General features: G+C 49.1%; 1 protein-coding gene across 1 annotated transcript in view; it reads left to right on the forward strand.

Annotated features, from left to right (window-relative positions):
* Positions 1-24,669, forward strand: part of LOC120936032 (altered inheritance of mitochondria protein 3-like) — an 85,838-nt gene that overhangs the window by 13,346 nt on the left and 47,823 nt on the right. The window contains exon 2 of the mRNA XM_040348121.1: positions 21,861-22,013. Within this exon, the coding sequence (XP_040204055.1) occupies positions 21,883-22,013 (131 nt within the window). The 5' untranslated portion in view covers positions 21,861-21,882. The remainder of the gene's footprint in view (positions 1-21,860; positions 22,014-24,669) is intronic.

The raw sequence follows: 24,669 nt of genomic DNA on the forward strand, positions 1-24,669 counted from the left end.
CTTTAGGTTACGTTCACGTCGTAGGCATTGAGCCAGCGTATCTTAGGGAGTATATGTGACGTGATTCTGAGCATGCACGCTCATGCGCCATTCGTTCAGCAATTCATTTACATGGGGTCACGGTTAATTTACATGGATCACGCCCACTACCTTCCTACTTTGAATTAGGCAGGCTTACGCCGGCCAAGTTACGTTATGCTGGCGCAAATATGGGAGCGAGTGCTTTGTGAATACGCAGCTTGCCTCTCAATGTTACGTCGGCGTAGCGCATATGAGATGTGCTACGCCGGCACAAAGATGCGCCGAGCTACGTGAATCTGGGCCGACGGAAAAAAATTCTATCGGAAATTCCGTTCGTCTGTGTGGGGGTTAGGTTGAGGATTACTGTTAAGGTTTGGATTGATGTTTAACAAAAGAGGTTAAGGTTGAGGTTTAGAGTTAGAGAGTAGGTTGAGCATTATCATTAGGATTTAGTCTTAGATTTAGTGTTAGGATCGAGAATTAGGTTTAGTGTAAGGAGTTAGGCTGAGGTTTGCCATTGGGGTTAGGTTGAGAATAATTGTTAAGGTTTGGGTTGATGTTTAACCTTAGGGTTTAGGTTGAGGTTTAGAGTAATGCCGTGTACACACGGTCGGAATTTCCGATGGAAAAAGTCAGACGGAATTTTTTCATCGGATATTCCGACCGTGTGTATGCCTCATCGAACTTTTTCCTTCGGGAAATTCCAACGGAGTTAGAAAGAGAACATGTTTTCTTTTTTTCTGACGGAAAAAAATTCTATCGGAAATTACGTTCGTCTGTGTGGAACTCCGACTGAAAAAAACCCACGCATGCTCAGAAACAATTCGACGCATGCTCAGAAGCATTGAACTTCATTTTTCTAGGCTCATCGTAGTGTTGTACGTCACGGCGTTTTTGACTGTCGGAATTTGGTGTGTCCATGAGTATGCAAGACAGCTTGAGTTTCGGTTGATGTTTAACCTTAGGGTTTAGGTTGAGGGTTAGGCCGCGTACACACGACCGAACATGTCCGCTGAAACTGGTCCGCGGACCAGTTTCATCGGACATGTTCGGTCGTGTGTACGGCCTATCGGACCGTTTTCCAGCGGACATTTTTCAAGCGGACAAAAGTTTCTTAGCAAGCTAAGAAACTTGTCTGCTAGAAACATGTCTGTCGGACATGTCCGATGGTTAGTACGACTCATCGGACATGTCCGCTGGTTATGACGTATAACCAGCGGCCCGAAATCCCGCGCATGCGTCAAATTGATTCGACGCATGCGTGGAAGCATTGAACTTCCGTGTTAGAGAACGTCTGTGTCTTCTACGTCACCGCGTTCTCTGTCCGCGGGGATTTTGGTCTGATGGTGTGTACACACATCAGACCAAAATCTCCCAGAAGACATGTCCGATGGAAACGGTCCGCGGACAGTTTTCATCGGACATGTCTGATCGTGTGTACAGGGCCTTAGAGTTAGAGATTAGGTTGCGCATTATCATTAGGATTTAGGCTTAGATTTAGTGTTAGGATTGAGAGTTAGGTTTAGTGTAAGGGGTTAAGCTGATGTTTGCCATTGAGGTTAGTGTTGGGGGTTAGGTTGAGGATTATTTGGGTTGATGTTTTAACCTTAGGGTTTAGGTTGGGGGTTAGAGTTAGAGATTAGGTTGAGCATTATCATTAGGATTTAGGCTTAGATTTAGTGTTAGGATTGAGAGTTAGGTTTAGTGTAAGGGGTTAGGCTGATGTTTGCCATTGAGGTTAGTGTTGGGGGTTAGGTTGAGGATTACTGTTAAGGTTTGGGTTGATGTTTAACCTTAGGGTTTAGGTTGAGGGTTAGAGTTAGGCCCCGTACACACGACCAAACATGTATGCTGAAACTGGTCCGCGGGCCAGTTTCAGCATACATGTTCGGTCGTGTGTGGGCGCGAGCGGGCCGAATTCCAGCAAACATTTGCCCGCCGGGCCTTTTCCCAGCGGGCAAATATTCCTGGACGTGTTTTAAAACCGTCCGCTGGAATCCTGCCCGCTCGGACATGTACGGTCGTCAGTACAGACCTACCGTACATGTCCGAGCGCCCGCCGTCCCTCGCATGCGTCGAATGACTTCGACGCATGCGTGGAAGCCTTTAAATGGCAGGCCCGCCCACGTCTCCGCGTCATCGCCGCGTCATCGTCGCGTCGACGACGCGGACACGCCCCGCGTATTGTTTACGCGCGGACTTCTGTACGATGGTGTGTACAACCATCGTACAGAAGCCCTCTGGCAGACATGTACGGTGAAAACGGTCCGACGGACCGCTTTCACCGTACATGTTTGTTCGTGTGTACCCGGCCTGAGAGATTAGGTTGAGCATTATCATTAGGATTTAGGGTTAGATTTAGTGTTAGGAGTTTGTTTTAATTTAAGGGGTTAGGTTGACATTGGGGTTTAGGTTGAGGTTTACAGTTGGAGATTAGTTTGAGGATTAGCATTCGAATTTAGGCTTTGGTTTCATTTAGGATTAGGTTTTTACGGTTAGTGGTTAGGCTTGGGTGTCGCATTAGGTTTAGTGTTGGGATTCCATTGAGGTTTAGATGTAAAATACAGATTTTGTTTAAGGGGGTAAGGCATGTAATTTATTTAGCACTAGTTTTTCAAGTATCCTAAAATTCTTTTTTTCAAGTTTTTCTAAATAATTATTGCGATAAATACATTAGTGCAAATTACATAATATAATATTTATGTTGGCGAACCAAAAGTACGTAATGTCCTTCAGAAGCATTTCACACACCAAACCCAACAAAACCCCCTTCCGTTTATAAAGTTTGTTCCCCTCCAATGACTACATTGACCAAATTAAGGCAAAACAACATTAGCGGGATTTCGGAACATGTAGATAAACAGATGATGGTGAACCCGATAAGGAGGACAGAGCATGTCTGCAACTAGTCAGAGAGGATTTTCTCCCCACACAAAAATGAACGGAATTGATATGTTCCCGGTAATAGAAACCCGATGTTATCTTTTCTGCAGCAGTCTGTACTCTCCGCAGAGCGCGCCGCCAGTCTTTGTACAAAAGAAGTCACTTAAAACCTGTCCGATAACGTTCTGTGTGACAGCCAAACACAAGGAAGGAAAAATGTGATCGCCGTGTTCAAAGCTCATGGCCAACTATATCAGTAAATATTCCATACTCGCTTGCCGACCGCCGCACTAACTTATACGTCAACAGAATTGCACGGCTGGGCAAATGGGCATATATATATATATATGTCCCCTTTAATTTGGCGCTGTGTGGTGGCACCGCATCACAAGCTCCGTGCCCGAGGGACACCGGCGGACATCGAGTCCGTGGGTCCCGGAGCTGAAGAACGGGGAGATGTCAGTGTGACATGTCACTGATCGTCTGCTCCCTCTCATCAGGAGTAGCGATCAGTGACGTGTCATGGCAAGCCACGCCCCCTGACATTTAGAATCACTCCCTAGGACACACTTAACCCCTTCAGCGCCACCTACAGGTTGACCTCTTCCCTGCCAGTGTCATTTACACAGCAATCAGTGCATTTTATAGCACTGGTCGCTGTAAAAATTACTATGGTCCCAAAAATGTGTCAAAAGTGTCCTCCATAATGTCGCAGTCACGAAAAAAATCGCTGATCGTCGCCATTACTAGAAAAAAAAATGCCATAAATCTATCCCCTATTTTGTAGACGCTATGGCCCAGATTCACAGAGTGTGGGTGCACATTACGCCGCCGTAGAGTAACCAATGTACGCTACGCCAACGCAGCGCAGAGAGGCAAGCAATGCATTCAGCAAGCCAGTGCTGCCAACGCTGCGCCAGCGTGGCGTGTGATTCGAAGGCGTACACCGGCGTAGGTGGAAGTGGGCGTGACCCATGCAAATGAGGCGTGACCCCATGCAAATGATGGGCCGAGCGCCAGACAGATACGTATCATGAACTGCGCATGCGCCATGACGTAGACGCATCCCCCTGCGCCTGTTCACAACCATGTTGGTACAACTGCCTAAACTACGCCGGATCACTTTGTATGGCGTGAATGTAACCTACGCCCAGCCAGACACACGTCCAACGTAAAATAAGCCGGCTTGTGTTCCCTGGTGCAGACCTTTGCATGTCTGTTGCCGGGTTGCACCTCCTTTATGGGGAATAACTTTACGCCGGACTTGCAACTTACGCGCACCTCGCGTAGCCTGCGTCGGGCTCACGCAGGTTCGTGAATCGCTGTATTTCCCTCATTTGCATGTTTGAATGGCTAATCAATGGGAGCGGCACCATGCACCCAGCCTAAATGTGCGCCCACCCTAGCAAGCTACGTTGGCGGGGTGTAGCCTGGTTTTAGGCGCATATCTGTTTGTGGGTCTGGCGCACAGATACGACGGTGCACATTTGCACTTACGTCGGCGTAACTTGTTATACGTCGGCGTAAGTGCTTTGTGAATCTGGGCCTATAACTTTTGTGCAAACCAATCAATAAACGCTTATTGCGATTTTTTTTTTTTTTTTACCAAAAATATGTAGAGGAAAACTGAGAAAAATAATTGCTTTTTTTTAAAAAAATGGGGGATATTTAATATAGCAAAAAATATACAAAATATTGTTTTTTTTTTCAAAATTGTCGCTCTATTTTTGTTTATAGCGCAAAAAATAAAAACCGCAGAGGTGATCAAATACCACCAAAAGAAAGCTCTATTTGTGGGAAAAAAAGGACGCCAATTTTGTTTGGGAGCCACGTCGAACGATCGCGCAATTGTCAGTTAAAGCAATGCAGTGCCGAATCGCAAAAAGTAGCCGGTCTTTGGCCAGCCAAATGATCCGGGGCTTAAGTGGTTAATCGGGTCCACTGATGAATATTATTTTCTATGTTTTACTTTAAAGTAATACCTGTCAGGTCTATGGTTAATCACCAAGGGCCAGATTCTCGTAGACTGGCCTAAAGTTGCGGCGGCGTAACGTATCTCATTTACGTTACGCCGCCGCAAGTTTTACGGGCAAGTGCTTGATTCACAAAGCACTTGCCTGTAAAGTTGCGGCGGCGTAACGTAAATCCCCCGGCGCAAGCCCGCGTAATTCAAATGATCCGGGTAGGGGGCGTGGATCATTTAAATTAGGCGCGTTCCCGCGCCGAACGTACTGCGCATGCGCCGTCCCTAAAATTTCCCGACGTGCATTGCGCTAAATGACGTCACAAGGACGTCATTGGTTTCGACGTGAACGTAAATGGCGTCCAGCGCCATTCACGGACGACTTACGCAAACAACGTAAATTTTCAAATTTCGACGCGGGAACGATGGCCATACTTAACATTGACTGCGCCTTATATACCCAGGGGCAACTTTACGCGTCGCAAATCTAACGTAAACGTCGTAAGTTCACCGCGTCGGCCGGGCGTACGTTCGGGAATTTGCGTATCTCGCTCATTTGCATACTGGACGGGGAAAAGGACGTCGGCGACACCTAGCGGCGGAAAAAAAATTGCATTTAAGATCCGACAGCGTAAGAGCCTTACGCCTGACGGATCTAATGGTTATCTATGCGTAACTGATTCTATTAATCAGGCGCATAGATACGACGGGCGGACTCAGATATACAACGGCGTATCAGGCGATACACCGGCGTATCTCTTTTGAGAATCTGGCCCCAAGGCTTTACTACATTGCACAGTGCTGTTGATCCTGATTAATCACTTAAAGCGGAGCTCCACCCTAAAGTGGAACTTCCGCTCATAGGAACCCTCCCCCCCTTTGGTGTCACATTTGACACCTTTCAGGGGGGAGGGGGTGCAGATACCTGTCTAAAGGGTATTTGCACCCACTTCCGGCCACACAGTCTGCGGGTAGACTGCGGACAGGATGTCAGATCCCGCCCCTAACCCTCCCCCCCCGTTGTGTTCTGGGAAACACACGGCTCCCAGAACACAGCGGGGACCCGTGAGCACGGCGCACACGACTCGCGCATGCGCCGTAGGGAATCGGGCAGTGAAGCCCGCAATGCTTCACTTCCTGGTTCCCTCACGAGGATGGTGGTGGGAGCAGCAGAGTGACGAGCGATTGCTCGTCCTCTGCTGCCGACGGCGCTGGACTCCAGGACAGGTAAGTACCGATATTAAAAGTCAGCAGCTGCAGTATTTGGAGCTGCTGGCTTTTAATATTTTTTTTTTTCGGCGGAGATCCGCTTTAAGGACCTTGCCTGTTTTTCAGACTCGGTGTTTACAAGATTAAAACAGGTTTTTTTGCTAGAAAATTACTTGGAGCCCCCAAACATTATATATTGTTTTCCTAACACCCTAGAGAATAAAATGGCGGTCTTAGAAGCGTAGTGTTTGCGTTGTATTTGCGCAGAGGTCTTACAAGCGCACTTTTTTGGAATAAATTCACTTTTTTGAATTAAAAAATAAAACAGTAAAGTTAGCCCAATTTTTTTTTACATTGTGAAAGATAATGTTACGCCGAGTAAAATGATACCCAACATGTCACGCTTCAAAATTGCACCCGCATTGAGAACGCCAGATGAGACGAAACGCGTCTGAAAGCACGCAGTGACATCACCACGCAGCTTGTTCGAGGTAGGGCTTCTGCAATTGCCGGCCGGCATTTTTTCTATGCTTTTATACTTATTTGTAATGCAAGTACGATACTTTTTTATAAATGAATGTTTTGTTAAACGATATCACCCTATGGTCCTCTTCCTTCTTCCGATCCATATTGCTACGGAGCCTATAATATAGCTACGAGTATATGGGTACCGGAGGAGTGTCCAGGGTGTCCGCATTGGGTCTGAGGTCCATTCCATACAGCACACAAGCTAAAGGCCGCGGCAAGGTCATAGCCGACTGTGCGTTTTGGCTTATTTTTGGTAAGCGGCCAATCTCCGGTGGGCACTCCGGTTTGCAAGCACTGTGGTGTTACTTGATTGGACTTCCTTGGACTTGTATTATCTATGGTCCTCTGTGACTCTTATGTTTATCGGCACCATTATTCACCTTTGGGATTGCCTTATCTCATCAGCTACTTTTACCATATCTCTCCTTGAGGATTGATTTACCTTTATTTGGCGCAATGTTTTCTTTATTTAGTTGATAAATATGTTTTGTGCATCAAAAAAAACCAACATGAGTACTCATTCCAATCTTTTTGCGGTCTATAGCATATAGCACGTCACACCGGAATCTCCTGAGGAAGCTTTGTTCAAAGCGAAACATGTTGAGTGGTAGTGTCTGTAATTTTTTTGTATTACGTAACTTTATCTGCCTATATCTATGCATCCACTAATAAGTTTCAAAGTTGTTTTTCACTTTTACTTTATTGAAGTTGAGTTGCCCAATCTTGTGACAGGTTTCCTTTAATTGGTACAGGAAATACTCTTCTAAAAAAAAAAAACATTATAATCTTCTTTACTGGAAATGTTTATCTTTCCTGACCTTTCCACATGCATTGACACATATGATTCTCTGCACTATATAAGCTCCAGGTTTTAGATGTAGGTAGGGCAGCTCCCCGGTCTGAATATTATTATACACAGATAGACATTGGCTTTCTGTATTATATTTACCCTTGTAAACTTTTCATTGTGTTGTGAATTCCGTGTGTTTATTACTGCATAGAGAAGGGACAAAGGGCTCAATAAAGGATGGTGTGACTATCACACGTAATGGATATCTCCTGTTTTTTTTTTTTTTGATCTATTTTATTCTTTATTTTTTAAATATTTTTTATTTGTACACACTTATTTTTGTTTACATCTTTCTCCCCTGCATGGAGAGAAAGGTTATTATTATTATACAGGATTTATATAGCGCCAACAGTTTACGCAGCACTTTACAATATAAAAGGGAGACAATACAGTTACAATACAATAAAATACAAGAGGATTAAGAGGGCCCTGCTCAGAAGAGCTTACAATCTAATAGGAATTTGGGGGCCCCAAGCAAAATGGACATAGAGGCCCCCCAACCCCCCGACCCCCCTGAACGCACACAAAGCCTACAGGAACCCCAGCATAGCGATAGTTTAAGTTCACCCACACTCAAAGACTGGTGCCCCCATCACGGACTGGTGCCCCCATCACAGACTGGTGCCCCCATCACAGACTGGTGCCTCCATCACAGACTGGTGCCCCATCACAAACTGCCCCCTATCACAGACTGCCCCCCATCACAGACTGGTGCCTCCATCACAGACTGAGCCCCCATCACAGACTGGCCCCCATCACAAACTGGTGCTCCATCACAGACTGACCCCCCATCACACTGGTGCCCCCATCATAGACTGACCCCACATCACAGACTGACCCCCCATCACAGACTGCCCCCCCTTCAGTTTAGACCCCATTTAGTGCATACCCCCACCTTCAGTTTAGCCCCCATTAAGTGCAGACCCCACCTTCATTTTCACCCCGTTCAGTGCAGATCCCTGCTTCTGGATACCCCCCTTCAGTGCAGATCCCCCCTTTAGGGTACCCCCTTCAGTGCAGATCCCCCCTTTAGGGTACCCCCTTCAGTGTAGACCCCCACCTTCAGTTTAGCCCCCCTTCAGTGCAGACACCCACCTTAAGTTTAGCCCCCTTTAGGGTACCCCCTTCAGTGCAGATCCCCCTTTAGGGTACCCCCCTTCAGTGCAGAACCCCCTTTAGGGTACCCCCTTCAGTGTAGACCCCCACCTTCAGTTTAGCCCCCTGTCAGTGTAGACCCCCACCTTCAGTTTAGCCCCCCTTCAGTGCAGACACCCACCTTCAGTTTAGCCTCCTTCAGTGCAGATCCCCCTTTAGGGTACCCCCCTTCAGTGCAGACACCCACCTTCAGTTTACCCCGATCAGTGCAGGATCCCCCCCCCCATTCAGTACCTCAGATCAGCGCGGCGGCCACGGCGGCACATGCACAGCAGGTGAGGTCCCCCTCCCCTGTGTACACATAACAGAGGAGGGGAAGGCGGCTTCATGTGTGATATCCAGGATGGGATCGCTCAGGCACACAGCGGCGGCGGCGAGGGGGAGGATGGTTGGTGCAGCGGTGTGTCAACTTGCACACGGCATTCCCACCCCTTTCATCGATTCGCCTCGCCCCTGCAGTCTACCGTCTGCCTGATATCAGGCGCCGGGCGGGAATCGGGATCGCTCAGACACAGCCGCGCCGTGAGAGGAGGGGATGGTTCGTGCAGCGGTGTGTCACCATGCACCCAGCACAGCCCCCCCACCCCCATCGCCACTATAGCTTGCCTCTCCCTGCGTGCCTGTGCCTTGACATAATCGCGGAGGGGGTGCGGTGTGAACATAGCAGCAGGCAGACAGACAAGCCAGCTTGGGGGCCCCTTTCTAGCTCGGGGCCCCAAGCAATTGCTTGGTTTGCCTGTCCTGTTGCGACGGGCCTGGTGGTACAAAAGGTTGTAATTGTGGGGAATGAGCTGATGGAAGTTGTACAATGTATCTTTCTCTTCATTCAGAAGAGAAAAAAAAAACACATGGCTGGGCTAAACAGTGACTAATTACTGTGTCAGCCAATCAGAGGCTCTTACAGTGATCAGGTGACTAGGAAGCGGGAGTACAAGGTCCCGATCATTAGTAGGAGACCTGGCGGTTCACGGTGGCTGTTTGATTTTTGTGCTAGGAGCTCGCTGTGCGGGGCACTCCCAGCACAAAGACAAGTACGGGTAAAGGCCCACTTCCATGAGGCCACATATCTGTGTACTGTCGGTGGTAAGGGGTTAAGGAGACCTTGTCAGGTCTATAAAATAAAACTGGCACTTACTTTTATTCCTTGTAGAAGAAGAGGTATCATACTCACCTATCCGGTGTCCTGTGTCTCCTACCTCCCCTCCATTCCCTGTAATAGAAGAGGTATTACTCTCCCCTCTCTGGTGTCATGTGTCTTCTACCTCCCCTCCATTCCCTGTAATAGAAGAGGTATTATACTCTCCTCTCTGGTGTCCTGTGTCTCCTACCTCCCCTCCATTCCCTGTAATAGAAGAGGTATTATACTCCCCTCTCTGGTGTCCTGTGTCTTCAACCTCCCTTCCGTTCCCTGTAATAGAAGAGGTATTATACTCTCCTCTCTGGTGTCCTGTGTCTCCTACCTCCCCTCCATTCCGTGTAATAGAAGATGTATTATACTCACCTATCCGGTGTCCTGTGTCTTCTACCTCCCCTCTATTCCCTGTAATAGAAGAGGTATTATACTCACCTATCCGGTGTCCTGTGTCTCCTACCTCCCCTCTATTCCCTGTAATAGAAGAAGTATTATATTCCCTTCTCGGGTAACCTGTGTCTCCTACCTCCCCTCCATTCCCTGTAATAGAAGAAGTATTATATTCCCTTCTCGGGTAACCTGTGTCTCTTACCTCCCCTCCATTCCCTGTAATAGAGGAGGTATTTTACTCACCTTTACGGTATCCCGTGTCTCCTACCTCACCTACGTTCTCTGTAATAGAAGAAGTGACCTGGGTCTTCTACCTCCCCTCCATTGCCTGTAATAAAAGAGATGTTTTACTCACTCACTTTTCCAGTATCCCAAGTCTCCTACCTCACCTACGTTCTCTGTAATAGAAGTATTATACCCCGGCTCCCCTCTAGTGACCTTGGTCTTCTACCTTCCCTCTATTCCCTGAAATAGAAGCAATATCATGCTCATCTCTCCAGTGTTCAATGTCTCCTACCTTCCCTCTATACTCTGTAACTGAAGAAATATTATACCCACCTCTCTGGTGTCCCTTGTCTCCCACCTCCCCTTTAAATTCTCTGTTACAGGAAAGATATTTAACTTCCCTCTCTGGTCTCTTAAATTTCATACCTCCCCTCCATTCTCTGTAATAGAAGAGGTATTATATTCCCCTCTTGGGTAACCTGTGTCTCCTACCTTCCCTCCATTCCCTGTAATAGAGGAGGTATTTTACTCGGTATCCCGTGTCTCCTACCTCACCTACATTCTCTGTAATAGAAGAAGTAAGATACCCCTCTGTAGTGACCTGGGTCTTCTACCTCCCCATTCCCTGTAATAGAAAAGGTGTTTTACTTACTCACTTTTCCGGCATCCCGTGTCTCCTACCTCCCCTCTATTCCCTGTAATAGAAGAGGTGTTTTACTCACCTTTCCGGTATCCCATGTCTCCTACCTCCCCTTTATTCCCTGTAACAGAAGAAGTGAGATACCCCTCTCAAGTGACTGGGTCTTCTACCTCCCCTACATTCCCTGTAATAGAAGAGATGTTTTACTCTCTCACCTTTACGGTATCCTGTGTCTCCTACCTCACCTATGTTTACTGTAATAGAAGAAGTATTATAACCACCTCTCCCCTCTAGTGACCTTGGTCTTCTACCTCCCCTCTATTCCCTGAAATAGAAGAGATATCATGCTCACCTCTCCGGTGTTCCATGTCTCCTACCTTCCCTCTATACTCTGTAACTGAAGAAATATTATACAGTACCCACCTCCTATCTCCCCTCCATTCTCTGTTACATGAAAGATTTTATACTTCCCTCTCTGGGAAGCAGTAATTTAGTCCCCTCTCTGGTGTCCTGAGTCTCCTACATCCCCTCTATTCCCTGTAATAGAAGAGGTTTTATAGTCCCCTCTCCGATGTCCCGTGTCTCCTACCTCACCTACATTCTCTGTAATAGAAGAAGTAAGATACCCCTCTCTAGTGACCTGGGTCTTCTACCTCCCCTCCATTCCCTGTAATAGAAGAGGTGTTTTACACCTAATAATAATAATTATACTCACCTCTCTGGTGTCCCGTGTCTCCTACCTCTCCTCTGTTACCTATAGTAGAAGAGGTATTATAAGTATGCATGATAGAAGAGTTATTATGGCTCTTACCACCCTTCCATTCTCATTAATAGAAGTATTATACCTCATCTATTCTCCAATGACCTGGGTCTCCTACCTCCCCTCCATTCCCTGTAATTGAAGAGGTGTTTTACACCTAATAATAATAATAATAATAATAATAATTATACTCACCTCTCTGGTGTCCCGTGTCTCCTACCTCTCCTCTGTTACCTATAATAGAAGAGGTATTATAGGTATGTGTAATAGTAGAGTTTTTATGGCTCCTGACACCCTTCCATTCTATGTAATAGAAGTATTATACCTCATCTATTCTCCAATGACCTGGGTCTCCTACCTCCCCTCCATTCCCTGGCATTCAAAACGTTCCGGGAGTGTCCAATGTCTGTGTGGCTTTTTTCTCAAATTCCTATTTCTACCATCACAATTTTATATGAAATAAAACCAAGTCATTATAAAACAATGGAGAAGCTGCTGTTGGCTGATAGAACACATCGTATTCAGATTAATATTTCCAAACTTGCAAACCACTGGGTCATTTGTTCCCGGAGATCTCTAGACTCATGTGGAAAGACACATCTAGTAGGTAACCCAATGCCTTTTATTAGATCAGAGACTTAACTGGCTCTGGCCTTAAATCTCAGACCCCACCAGGAACGTGTAAATCATGGCTAATAGAATTAGAGGGAAAACATTCCTCCTGAGATGTTATTTCGAGGTCAGCTGTCCATTAGAGAAGAACGGAAAAAATGTTAAAACCTCTCAGTTGTCAGGCAGGGTGGCCTCTTTGGATCTCGCTTTTGGATAAATGCGGAACGATATCAGTTTGCAGACTTTGAATTTTGTGCGTTTGGTCATGATCCGCGGTCATATTATCTTCCTTTCAATAGATGGCCCCTGGATGGGGGGATATCTAGAGCTTCTCAGCCTCTCTGGTAGACTCGAATGCTGAAGTTCCATAGCTGGTGACACCCATCATTGGTTGAACCTTGTCTTAGCCTCAGGGCCGATCCTAGGGTCACAGGCGCCTGGGTGCAGAAATATTTCTGGCGCCCCCACATGGGTGTCGTTATTTTTCTAACTCCTCCCCTTTACAAATGTTTCTATGGCAATGACTCAACCACAGAGATGCTCCCCCACAAAGTCTTCATTAATCTGGGATCCTTGCATGATCTCTTAACAATAAACAAAATACAGGACGAGAAGCAGAGTACTTTATTGGGACCTGAAGGGTGATGGACACAGAGAGGGCTTCTGTTAGAGAGTCTGTTAGATGTTCTGCGCCCCCACCTCTGCAGGCGCCTGGGTGCAATGCACCCTGTGCACCCTGCCTAGGATCGTCCCTGCTTAGCCTTATTATGAGGGATATCAATATCGCGTAAGATTCCAGCCTAATATTATAATCATCCAGGCTGTTGCTAGAACCAGTTCTTGTTCTGGCATAGTTTTCACCTATTGTTGGCTGAGCTAACAGTTCTTGATCTGGCATAATTTACACCTATCGTTGGCTGGTGACACCCATCGTTGCCCTAGCCTTATAATACAGGATATCTATATCAAGCAGGATCCCAACCTAACATTGGAGTGAGATCATCTGGACTGCTGCTAGAAACAGTTCTTGATCTGGCATAGATTACTGTGCATTCTCGCCAGTTCAACCTCTTAACCAATTCAATACCAGGCACTTTCACCCCCTTCCAGCCCAAGCCAATTTCCAGCTTTCCGTGTTGTTGCACACAGAGGTATCCTGGGATAGGTGGTACGGGAGCAAGAGAGGACAGCAGGAGAGCACTGCCAGGCAAAGTCTCCAGGACAGGAACAACAGGTTGCAGCCAAGAGGGCTGGTGAGTGTGACACTTGCCAGGAGATGACTGGGGAGGCACACCCGAGAGGACTGAGAGATTGCAGCCTGGGATGGGTGCAGAGCCAGTGGAGTGGACTGTGGTGACATGGGCAGTGGAGAGGGGCAGCTGCAGCCAGGGGGGCTGGCAGTGCCTGAAGAGGTGGTACTAGGAGTTGTTGCCACAGGGACAGCTAACACTGGGGCTTTCTACAATTTTTGCTACACCAAAGGGGCCTGTGGTCCCTGCCTGCAAAGGGCATTCACTTTGGGTCTGGCTGAGTCATTGTCAGGCCTGCACATCAGTGCTAGATGGTTCGGGATGTGCAAGCGATGTGCTGGGGGTATTGAGGAGAGATAGTCTGCAAGCAAGCGATGTGCTGGACAGAAGAGAGTAGGGGCCAGATTCACGTATCTGGGCGTATCTTTAGTTGGGCGTAGCGTATTCTATTTACGCTACGCCGCGGCAACTTAGACCGGCAAGTGCAGTATTCACAAAGCAGTTGCTCCATAAGTTGCGGCGGCGTAGCGTAAATGGGCCGGCGTAAGCCCGCGTAATTCAAAGTAGGCTGGTAGGGGGCGTGTTGTATGGAAATGAATCGTGACCCCACGTAAATGACGCGCCTAACGAACGGCGCATGCGCGCGCATGCTCAGTATCACGTCGAATTTCCTCCGTAAATTACGCCGGCTCAATGCTTAGTCGACGTGAACCTAACCTACGCCCATCCCCATTCACGTACGACTTACGCAAACAACGTAAAATACGACGCTGTTCCGACGTTTCCGATGTCCATACCTTAACATGACTTGCCCCTGCTTTATGAGGGGTAAAGTTACGCCGGTCGTACGCCTTACGTAAACAGCGTATTTTAATACGCCGGGCGCAAGTACGTTCGTAAATCGGCGTATCTAGCTCATTTGCATATTCAACGCGGAAATATACGGAAGCGCCCCTAGCGGCCAGCGTAAATATGCACCCCAAGATACGACGGCGTAGGAGACTTACGCCGCCCGTATCTTGGCAACAGTGAGGCGTATCTGATTCTATGAATCAGTCGCAAAGATACGACGGCGCACATTCGGATTTACGACGGCGTACGTGGAGATACCCCGTCGTAAGTCCTTTGTGAATCTGGCCCTAGATGTATATACTGGAGTTGTATATAGTCTCAAGTTCCTGAACTGTTTCTTAATCAACTGGTACATGTCTCGCATTCACTTACCCCTAAATTTATAATATACAGTGTAATGGCATACCCCTCAATAAAGGCTACAGCTAAAATTGGTGTTATATACAGTATCTCACAAAAGTGAGTACACCCCTCACCACATTTGTGTAAATATTTTCTCCTATCTTTTCATGTGACAACACTGAAGAAATGACACTTGGCTACAATGTAAAGTAGTGAGTGTACAGCTTGTATAACAGTGTACATTTTCTGTCCCCTCAAAATAACTCAACACAAAAGTGAGTACACCTCTAAGTGAAAATGTCCAAATAGGGCCCAATTAGCTATTTTCCCTCCCCGGTGTCATGTGACCATACCTCCCAACCGTCACGGATTGTGCGGGACTTTCCCGCATTGATACATTTTTCCCGTGCTCCCTCAATACAGGCAATTTTCCTGCATAATGCAGCATGGGTGGAGGAAGGAGGAAGAGGTAAGAATCACCCGCCACCATCTTGCGTTGAAGAAGTCGCTAAACAGTGAAGGAGACGAGCACCCATCTACCATAACGATAGCCCCCGCCCCCTTATTAACTGTAATGTCCGAAGTCATGCTCGCGACAGCATACCCAACCCCCCCCCCCCCCACTCCACAACTTTAACCCCAAGTGTCCCGCATTCTGAACTTCACAAGTCGGGAGGTGTGTGTGACTCGTTAGTGTTACAAGGTCTCAGGTGTGAATGGTGAGCGGGTGTGTCAAATTTGGTGTTATAGCTTGTGACGGGGGTCTCCTCCTGTGTTAGTCTGCTGCCCAAAGGGGAGAGATGTGACGGAAGTCACTTTGGGCGGGGGGCTGGTGGAACCCAGAATACCTTGAAGAGGTTGGGAAACCCTTGCTTCAGCTCCCCATGCACCTCTTATGTCTAAGTGCAGGGCTGTCTTAATGAGAGGGCACTGCCCTTTCCCCAAAGCAGCTGGTCCTTGAGCCCGGGCTGCCCCGAAATTGGGGCCTTCCCTCTACACCCCAGATATCCCCCAGCACTCTGACCCCTTTACACCCCAGATATCCCCCCAGCACTCTGACCCCTCTACACCCCAGATATCCCCCCAGCACTCTGACCCCTCTACACCCCAGATACCCCCCCCAGCACTCTGACCCCTCTACACCCCAGATATCCCCCCAGCACTCTGACCCCTCTACACCCCAGATATCCCCCCAGCACTCTGACCCCTCTACACCCCAGATATCCCCCCAGCACTCTGACCCCTCTACACCCCAGATATCCCCCCAGCACTCTGACCCCTCTACACCCCAGATATCCCCCAGCACTCTGACCCCTCTACACCCCAGATATCCTCCCAGCACTCTGACCCCTCTACACCCCAGATATCCCCCCATCACTCTGACCCCTCTACACCCCAGATATCCCCCCAACACTCTGACCCCTCTACACACCAGATATCCCCCCAGCACTCTGACCCCTCTACACCCCAGATATCCCCCCAGCACTCTGACCCCTCTACACCCCAGATACAGTATCCCCCCCAGCACTCTGACCCCTCTACACCCCAGATATCCCCCCAGCACTCTGACCCCTCTACACCCTAGATATCCCCCCAGCACTCTGACCCCTCTACACCCCAGATATCCCCCCAGCACTCTGACCCCTCTACACCCCAGATATCCCCCAGCACTCTGACCCCTCTACACCCCAGATACCCCCCCAGCACTCTGACCCCTCTACACCCCAGATATCCTCCCAGCACTCTGACCCCTCTACACCCTAGATATCCCCCCAGCACTCTGACCCCTCTACACCCCAGATATCCTCCCAGCACTCTGACCCCTCTACACCCCAGATATCCCCCCAGCACTCTGACCCCTCTACATCCCAGATATCCCCCCAGCACTCTGACCCCTCTACACCCCAGATATCCTCCCAGCACTCTGACCCCTCTACACCCCAGATATCCCCCCAGCACTCTGACCCCTCTACAATCCAGATATCCCCCAGCACTCTGACCCCTCTACACCCCAGATACCCCCCCAGCACTCTGACCCCTCTACACCCCAGATATCTCCCCAGCACTCTGACCCCTCTACACCCTAGATATCCCCCCAGCACTCTGACCCCTCTACACCCCAGATATCCCCCCAGCACTCTGACCCCTCTACACCCCAGATATCCCCCAGCACTCTGACCCCTCTACACCCCAGATATCCCCCCAGCACTCTGACCCCTCTACACCCCAGATATCCCCCCAACGCTCTGACTCCTCTACTCCCCAGATATCCCCCCAGCACTCTGACCCCTCTACACCCCAGATATCCCCCCAGCACTCTGACCCCTCTACACCCCAGATATCACCCCAGCACTCTGACCCCTCTACACCCCAGATATCCCCTACCTACTTGAGTTCTGTTTACCTGTACTGTCTCCATTGTAGGCGCCCCAGAGCATTACTTTGCCCAGGGGCCCATGATGCTATTAAGACGGCCCTGTCTAAGTGACCCTGTGTCTATTAGGGGCACAGGGTGACCAAGAAGATGTGGCTTGGATTACTTAAAATGAAATAGTAATATTTATAAACCATATCTCCCCGGAAATATACAAAGACTATTTATTTGATTCTGAATTATATGTGTTAATGGAAAGAGCTGATCACATTGGCCTCTGTACACTGGGGGAGACGGTCCGTCTGCTACTAGGGGCTCCTGCTATTATGTGAAGGTGTCCTGTGTTTATGTTTATGATAATGTGTGTTGTGTCTTCTGAGCTAAAAGACCTGAAAGGTCATACCTCTGAGCCACTCAGACTGTTTAACCACTTGGAGCCCCGGCCGTAGACAAAAGACGGCCACAAGGTGGCTCTCAAATGCCGGGAGGACGTCTATTGATGTCCTTGGCTCCTCCGGCCACTGGGGGGGCGCGCGAGTACCGCCAGCGGCACGCGCGAGCCCGCCGCGTCACTGAGGTGCCGATGCGCGTGCCTGGCGGCCGCGATGTCCGCCAAGTACCCGCGATCAGCCGTTACACAGACAAGGACGTAGATCTCTGTGTGTAAACACACAGATCCACGCCCTGTCAGGGAGAGGAGACCGATGCTGTGTCCTTGTACATAGGGACACAGATCGGTCACCTCCCACAGTCAGTCCCCTTCCCTCACAGTTAGAATCACTAGTAGGGAACACATTTAACCCCTTCCTCGCCCCCCTAGTGTTAACCCCTTCCCTGCCAGTCACATTTATACAGTAATTAGTGCATATTTATAGCACTGATCGCTGTATAAATGTGAATGGTCCCAAAAATGTGTCAAAAGTGTCCGATGTGTCCGCCATAATGTCGCAGTCCCAATAAAAATCGCAGATCGCCGCCATTACTAGTAAAAAAAAATCATAATTCTGTCCCCTATTTTGTAGGCGCTATGGGCCAGATTCTCGTAGAATCTGCGGCGGCGTAGCGTAAGCCATTTACACTACGCCGCCGCAACTTACTGGAGCAAGTGCCGTATTCTCCAAGCACTTGCTCCGTAATTTGCGTCGGCGTAGTGTAATTGGCCCGGCGTAAGGCCGCGTAATTCAAAGGGGGCGGCTTGTATTTAAATTAAGTGCGCCCCCGCTCCGATCGAACTGCGCATGCGCCGGGCTTAAAATAGCCCAGTGCGCATGCTCCAGTTCTCGACGGAAAACGTCAATGACGCCGACGTGGGCGTCATTGACGTAAAGTCGTATTCGCGGACGACTTATGAAAAACAACGTAACCGACAAGCCGACGCTGACCCGACGCCATACTTAACATGGCATACGATGGACCTACGTAAACTTGCCCCTCATATTAGCAGGGGCAAGTTTATGCTTACGTAAATGTCGTAAATTCTCTGCGTCGTTCGCGCGTACGTTTGGGAATCGTCGTAAATTGCTAATTTACATAAGCGACGGGGAAAACGACGTCGGCGACACCTAGCGGCGGGAAAAAAATGCATTTAAGATCTGACAGCGTAAGAGCCTTACGCTTGTCAGATCTAAGGGATATCTATGCGTAACTGATTCTAAGAATCAGTCGCATAGATAGGCCGGGCCAGATTAGGACTTACGACAGCGTCGTAACGCCTTTGAGAATCTGGCCCTATAACTTTTGCGCAAACCAATCACTATATGCTTATTGCGTTTTTTATTTATTTATTTTTTTACCAAAAATATGTAGAAGAATACGTATCGGCCTAAACTGAGGAAAAAAATTGTTTGAAAAAATAAACAAAAATTGTGATATTTATTATAGCAAAAAGTAAAAAATATTGGCCTAGATTCACGTAGGGCGGCGTAACTATGTGCCGGCGTAGCGTATCTTATTTACGCTACGCCGCCGCAACTTAGAGAGGCAAGTGCTGTATTCACAAAGCACTTGCATCCTAAGTTACGGCGGCGTAGCGTAAATGGGCCGGCGTAAGCGCGCGTATTTCAAAGTAGGCAGGTCATGGGCGTGTTGTATTTAAATTAAGCGTGACTCCATGTAGATGCATAGCCGAACGAACGGCGCATGCTCAGTATCACGTCGTATTTACGCCCAAAGATACGCCGGCTCGATGCCTGCGACGTGAACGTAACCTACACACAGCCCCATTCACGTACGACTTACGTAAACAACGTAAAAAGATACGCTTGTTCCGACGTCCATACCTTGCATGGGCTGTGCCACCTAGAGACCAGCTTTATCTTTACGCCGGCGTATGTCTTACGTAAACGGCGTAACTAATTGCGACGGGCGTACGTACGTTCGTGAATCGGCGTATCTTACTCATTTACATATTCGACGCAGAAATCCACGGAAGCGCCACCTAGCGACCAGCGTAAATATGCACCCAAGATATGACGGCGTAGGAGACTTACGCCGCTCGTATCTTGGCAGAATTTATGCGTAACTGATTCTATGAATCAGGCGCATAGATACGACGGCGCCCATTCGGACTTACGACGGCGTATCTGGAGACTATAAGAAGATTGCCAAGACCCTGAAACTGAGCTGGGCAAGACCACACAGCGGTATAACAGGACGGGATCCACTCAGAATGGGCCTTGTCCATGTTTAACCGAAGAAAGTTGAGGTCACGTGCTCAGCGTCATATCCAGAGGTTGTCTTTGGGAAATAGACGTATGAGTGCTGCCAGCCTTACTGCAGAGGTTGAAGGGGGGGGGGGGGTCAGCCTGTTAGTGCTCAGACCATACGCCGCACACTGCATCAAATTGGTCCCAGAAGGAAGCCTCTTCTAAAGATGATGCACAAGGATTCCCGCAAACAGTTTTCTGAAGACATGCAGACTAAGAACATGGATTACTGGAACCATGTCCTGTGGTCTGATGAGACCAAGATAAACGTATTTGGTGTCAGATGGTGTCAGGCGTGTGTGGCGGCAACCCGGTGAGGAGAACAAAGACAAGTGTGTCTTCCCTACAGTCAGGCATGGTGGTGGGAGTGTCATGGTCTGGGGCTGCATGAGTGCTGCCGGCACTGGGGAGCTACAGGTCATTGAGGGAACCATGAATGCCAACATGTACTGTGACATACTGAAGCAGAGCATGATCCTCTCCCTTCAGAGACTGGGCCGCAGGGTAGTATTCCAACATGATAACGACCCCAAACACACCTCCAAGATGACCACTGCCTTGCTAAAGAAGCTGAGGGTAAAGGTGATGGACTGGCCAAGCATGTCTCCAGACCTAAACCCTACTGAGCATCTGTGGGGGGATCCTCAAACGGAAGGTGGAGGAGCGCAAGGTCTCTAACATCCACCAGCTCTGTGATGTCATCATGGGGGAGGGGAAGAGGACTCCAGTGGCAACCTGTGAAGCTTTGGTGACCTCCATGCCCAAGAGGGTTAAGGCAGTGCCGGATAATAATGGCGGCCACACAAAGTATTGACACTGTGGGCCCAATTTGGACATTTTCACTTAGGGGTGTACTCACTTTTGTTGACATTAATGGCTGTGTGTTGAGATATTTTGAGGGGACAGTAAATGTACACTGTTATACAAGCTGTACACTCACTACACAACATTGGGGTAGATTCAGGTAGCAATTACGTCGGCGTATCCATAGATACGCAGCGTAATTGCTAAGTTGCGCCGGCGTATCTACTTTCTGTATTCAGAAAGCTAGATACGCCGACTGTAGCCTAAGATACGACTGGCATAAGTCTCTTACGCCGTCGTATCTTAGGCTGCATTCTTACGGTGGCCGCTAGGTGGCGCTCCGGTAGTTTTCAGCGCTGAGTATGCAAATTGCATACTAACGCCGATTCACAAACTTACGTGCGCCCTGCGTTCGTTTTTTACGCCGTTTTGCGTAAGTCGGGTTCGTCGGAACGTTACTCCTGCTATTAGGAGGCGCAGCCAATGTTAAGTATGGCCGTCGTTCCTGCGTCGCGATTTGAACATTTTACGTCGTTTGCGTAAGTCGTCCGTGAATGGCGCTGGACGCCATTTACGTTCACGTCGATACCAATGACGTCCTTGCGACGTCAATTACCGCAATGCACGCCGGGAAATTTTAGGGACGGCGCATGCGCAAGTACGTTCGGCGCGGGAACGCGCCTAATTTAAATGATCCACGCCCCCCTACGGGATCATTTGAATTACGCGCGCTTACGCCGACCCCTTTTTACGCTACGCCGCTGCAACTTTACAGGCAAGTGCTTTGTGAATCAACCACTTGCCTGTAAAACTTGCGGCCGAGTAACGTAAATGTCATACGTTACGCCGCCGCAGTTTTGCGCGCCCCTACCTGAATCCACCCCATTGTAGATACAAAGTGTAATTTCTTCAGTGTCGTCACATGAAAAGATAGAAGAAAATATTTACAGAAATGTGGGGGGTGTACTTACTTTCGTGAGATACTGTAAATCGAAACGTCCGCAATAATAAAACGAATATCAGTGGTGTGCGCACACGGCGTGCGTCTGATCCGGCGATTCCAAACGCTTGGCCGGGGAAACAAGTGACACGCTTTCTCCTGTTGTTGTTGTGGGTCTGGTGTAAATCTTCTCCACTAATTCCGCCAACATCTCCGGCTTTGCAGGAAGAGCGCAGACCGCGGTCCCATGGCTCCCTCCAGAGACCGTTTCCTGCATTACACCACTGGAAAAGACGCAACGCTCTCCTTGGCGCTGGTGCTGGTCAACGTGGTTCTGGTGTCGGCCGCGATTCTCCTGTACTGCTCCATCTGTAAAAGGTAGGTTCAAAAAAATAAAACTTTAATCAACTAAATTCTTAACGCTGAATTTTCATGCACACTGTTACATACACACATTGAATACACATATAAACTATGTTGTCAAAAGTATTGGGACCCCTGCCCCCCCCTCACAATGTCCCCTCCTAGCATAACTCCTCCCTCTCAAATCCCCCCCCCCCCCGCCTAGCAAAAAGCCTTCACCCTCCTCTCCCAAACACACCCCCCCCCCCCCATAAAAATTTCTCCTTAAGGACAAATCACACCCCACTGCCTCCCAAATTCCCCCTCCAAGCACAAGTCCCCTCCCCCCAAATTAACCCCCCCCCAAGCGCAAATCCCCCCTTTACTCCTTTTCCAGCACAAATCTCCCCTCCCTGCCCAAATACCCCCTAAACCACCCCCCCCCCCAAATTTCCCCTCCTAGAATGAATCGTATTCCCACTGCCCCCCAAATTCCCCCTCCGAACCAAGTCCACCCCCCCTCCACAGCGCAAATCCTCCCTTTACTCCTTTTCCAGCACAAATCTCCCCTCCCGGCCCAAATATTCCCCCTACACCACCCCGCCTAGCACCCCCCCCCCAAATTTCCCCTCCTAGAATGAATCGTATTCCCACTGCCCCCCCCAATTCCCCCTCCTAGCCAAGTCCACCCCCCCCCCCCTCCACAGCGCAAATCCTCCTTTTTACTCCTTTTCCAGCACAAATCTCCCCTCCCTGGCCAAATACCCCGTAAACCACCCCTCCTAGCACCCCCCCCCTCCCAAATTCCCTCTCCTAGCACTAGTCCCCCTAATCTCCCTGAGATAAAGTCCCCCCCCCCAATCTCTCTGAGCACAAAACCCCTCTTCCCCTTTTCCAGCACAAATCCCTCTCTAGCATACATTCTGTTCCCCCATCCCAGAACAACACCCCCCCCCCCCCAACCCTCCTAGCACATCCTCCCTCAAATTTCCCCTCCTAGAACAAATCTTATCCCCCCTTCCCCCCTCCTAGTACAAGTTCCTCCCTCACTCCCCCCCCAGCACAAATCCCTCCTTCCCCTCTTCCAGCACCAAACCCCCCAATCCCCCTCTCTGCACAAATCCCTCACCCCCCCCCCCCACTAAATCGCCCCTTCTATCAAATTTCCTGCAAATTCTCCTCCTAGAACACATCGTATTCCCAATGCCATCCAAATTTCCTCCTCCTAACACAAATCCCCTCCCCCTTGAATCCCCCTGACCACAAATCACCCCTTTAAGCACAAATAACCCCCAACCCCCCTATCTAGCACAAATCCTTTCCCCCCATCTCCCTTTCCCTGCACAAATCTCACTCAAATATCACTCCTCCTAGCACATCTCCCCCTCCTAGAACAAATCCCCCCTCCCCCGATGTCCCCCTAATTCCTCCTCTTAGCACAATAAATCAGCCCCAAATCGCCCCTCCCAGCACATCCCTCCTCAAACTTTCTGTATGTAGAAGGAACTCTCCTCGTGGTGCCCCACCACCATACATGATACCAGCGCCCTGGGCAGCCGACCCTACTGCCCCCCCCCCCTTATCTCAGCCCTGATAACACATATTCCCTGGCAAGGTACATAAGAAGAGTCAGGATGATAACATTGGGGTAGATTCAGGAAAGAATTACGCCGGCGTATCCATAGATACGCCGCGTAATTCCAAAGCTGCGCCGGCGTATCTATTTTCTGTGGCCCAGATTCAAGAAGCAATTGCGCCTGTGTAACCATAGGTTACACAGCGCAATTGCTTACTTGCTCCGGCGTAGCAAATGCTCCTGATTCAGGAACATCGTAACGCCGACTGCAGCCTAAAATCTGCGTGGCATAAGGCTCTTATGCCACGCAGATTTTAGGCTGCATTCTTGCGATGACCGCTAGGGGGCGTTCCCATTGTGGTCAGCGTATAGTATGCAAATTGCATACTAACACCGATTCACAATGTTGCGCGAGCCCTGCGTACGCAAGTTACGTCGTTTCCGTACGGCGTGTTTAGCGTAAGGCTGCCCCTTCTAATAGTAGGAGCAGCCAATGCTAAAGTATACCCGCCGTTCCCGCGTCGCAAAATTTGAATTTCACGTCGTTTGTGTAAGTGATTCGTGAATGGCGCTGGACGCCATTCACGTTCACTTGGAAGCAAATGACGTCCTTGCGACGTCATTTGCCGCAATGCACGTCGGGAAAGTTTCCCGACGGAGCATGCGCTCTACGCTCGGCGCGGGAGCGCGCCTAATTTAAATGATTCCCGCCCCCTACGGGATCATTTAAATTGCGTGCTCTAGCGCCGGGCAATTTTGCCGGCGCGCCCGCGCAATTCACGGAGCTTCTGCTCCGTGAATCAAGGGCAGCAGAGCAAATTTGCGGGGGCGCAGGGCAAAATCGTTGCCCTGCGCCTCCGTAAATAATGCGCAAATGTCTTTGAATCCGGGCCAGTGTGTTCAGAAAGCTCGATACGCCGACATTAGCCTAAAATACGACTGGCGTAAGTCTCTTACGCCGTCGTATCTTAGGGTGCATTCTCCCGCTGGCTTCTAGGTGGCGCTTCCGTAGTTGTCAGCGTAGAGTATGCAAATTACATACTTACGCCGATTCACAAACGTACGTGCGCCCGGCGTTCGTTTTTTACGTCGTTTGCGTTAAGGCTTTTTCCGGCG

Source organism: Rana temporaria, chromosome 4, assembly GCF_905171775.1.
Source record: "Rana temporaria chromosome 4, aRanTem1.1, whole genome shotgun sequence".
Taxonomy (NCBI): Eukaryota; Metazoa; Chordata; class Amphibia; order Anura; family Ranidae; genus Rana; species Rana temporaria.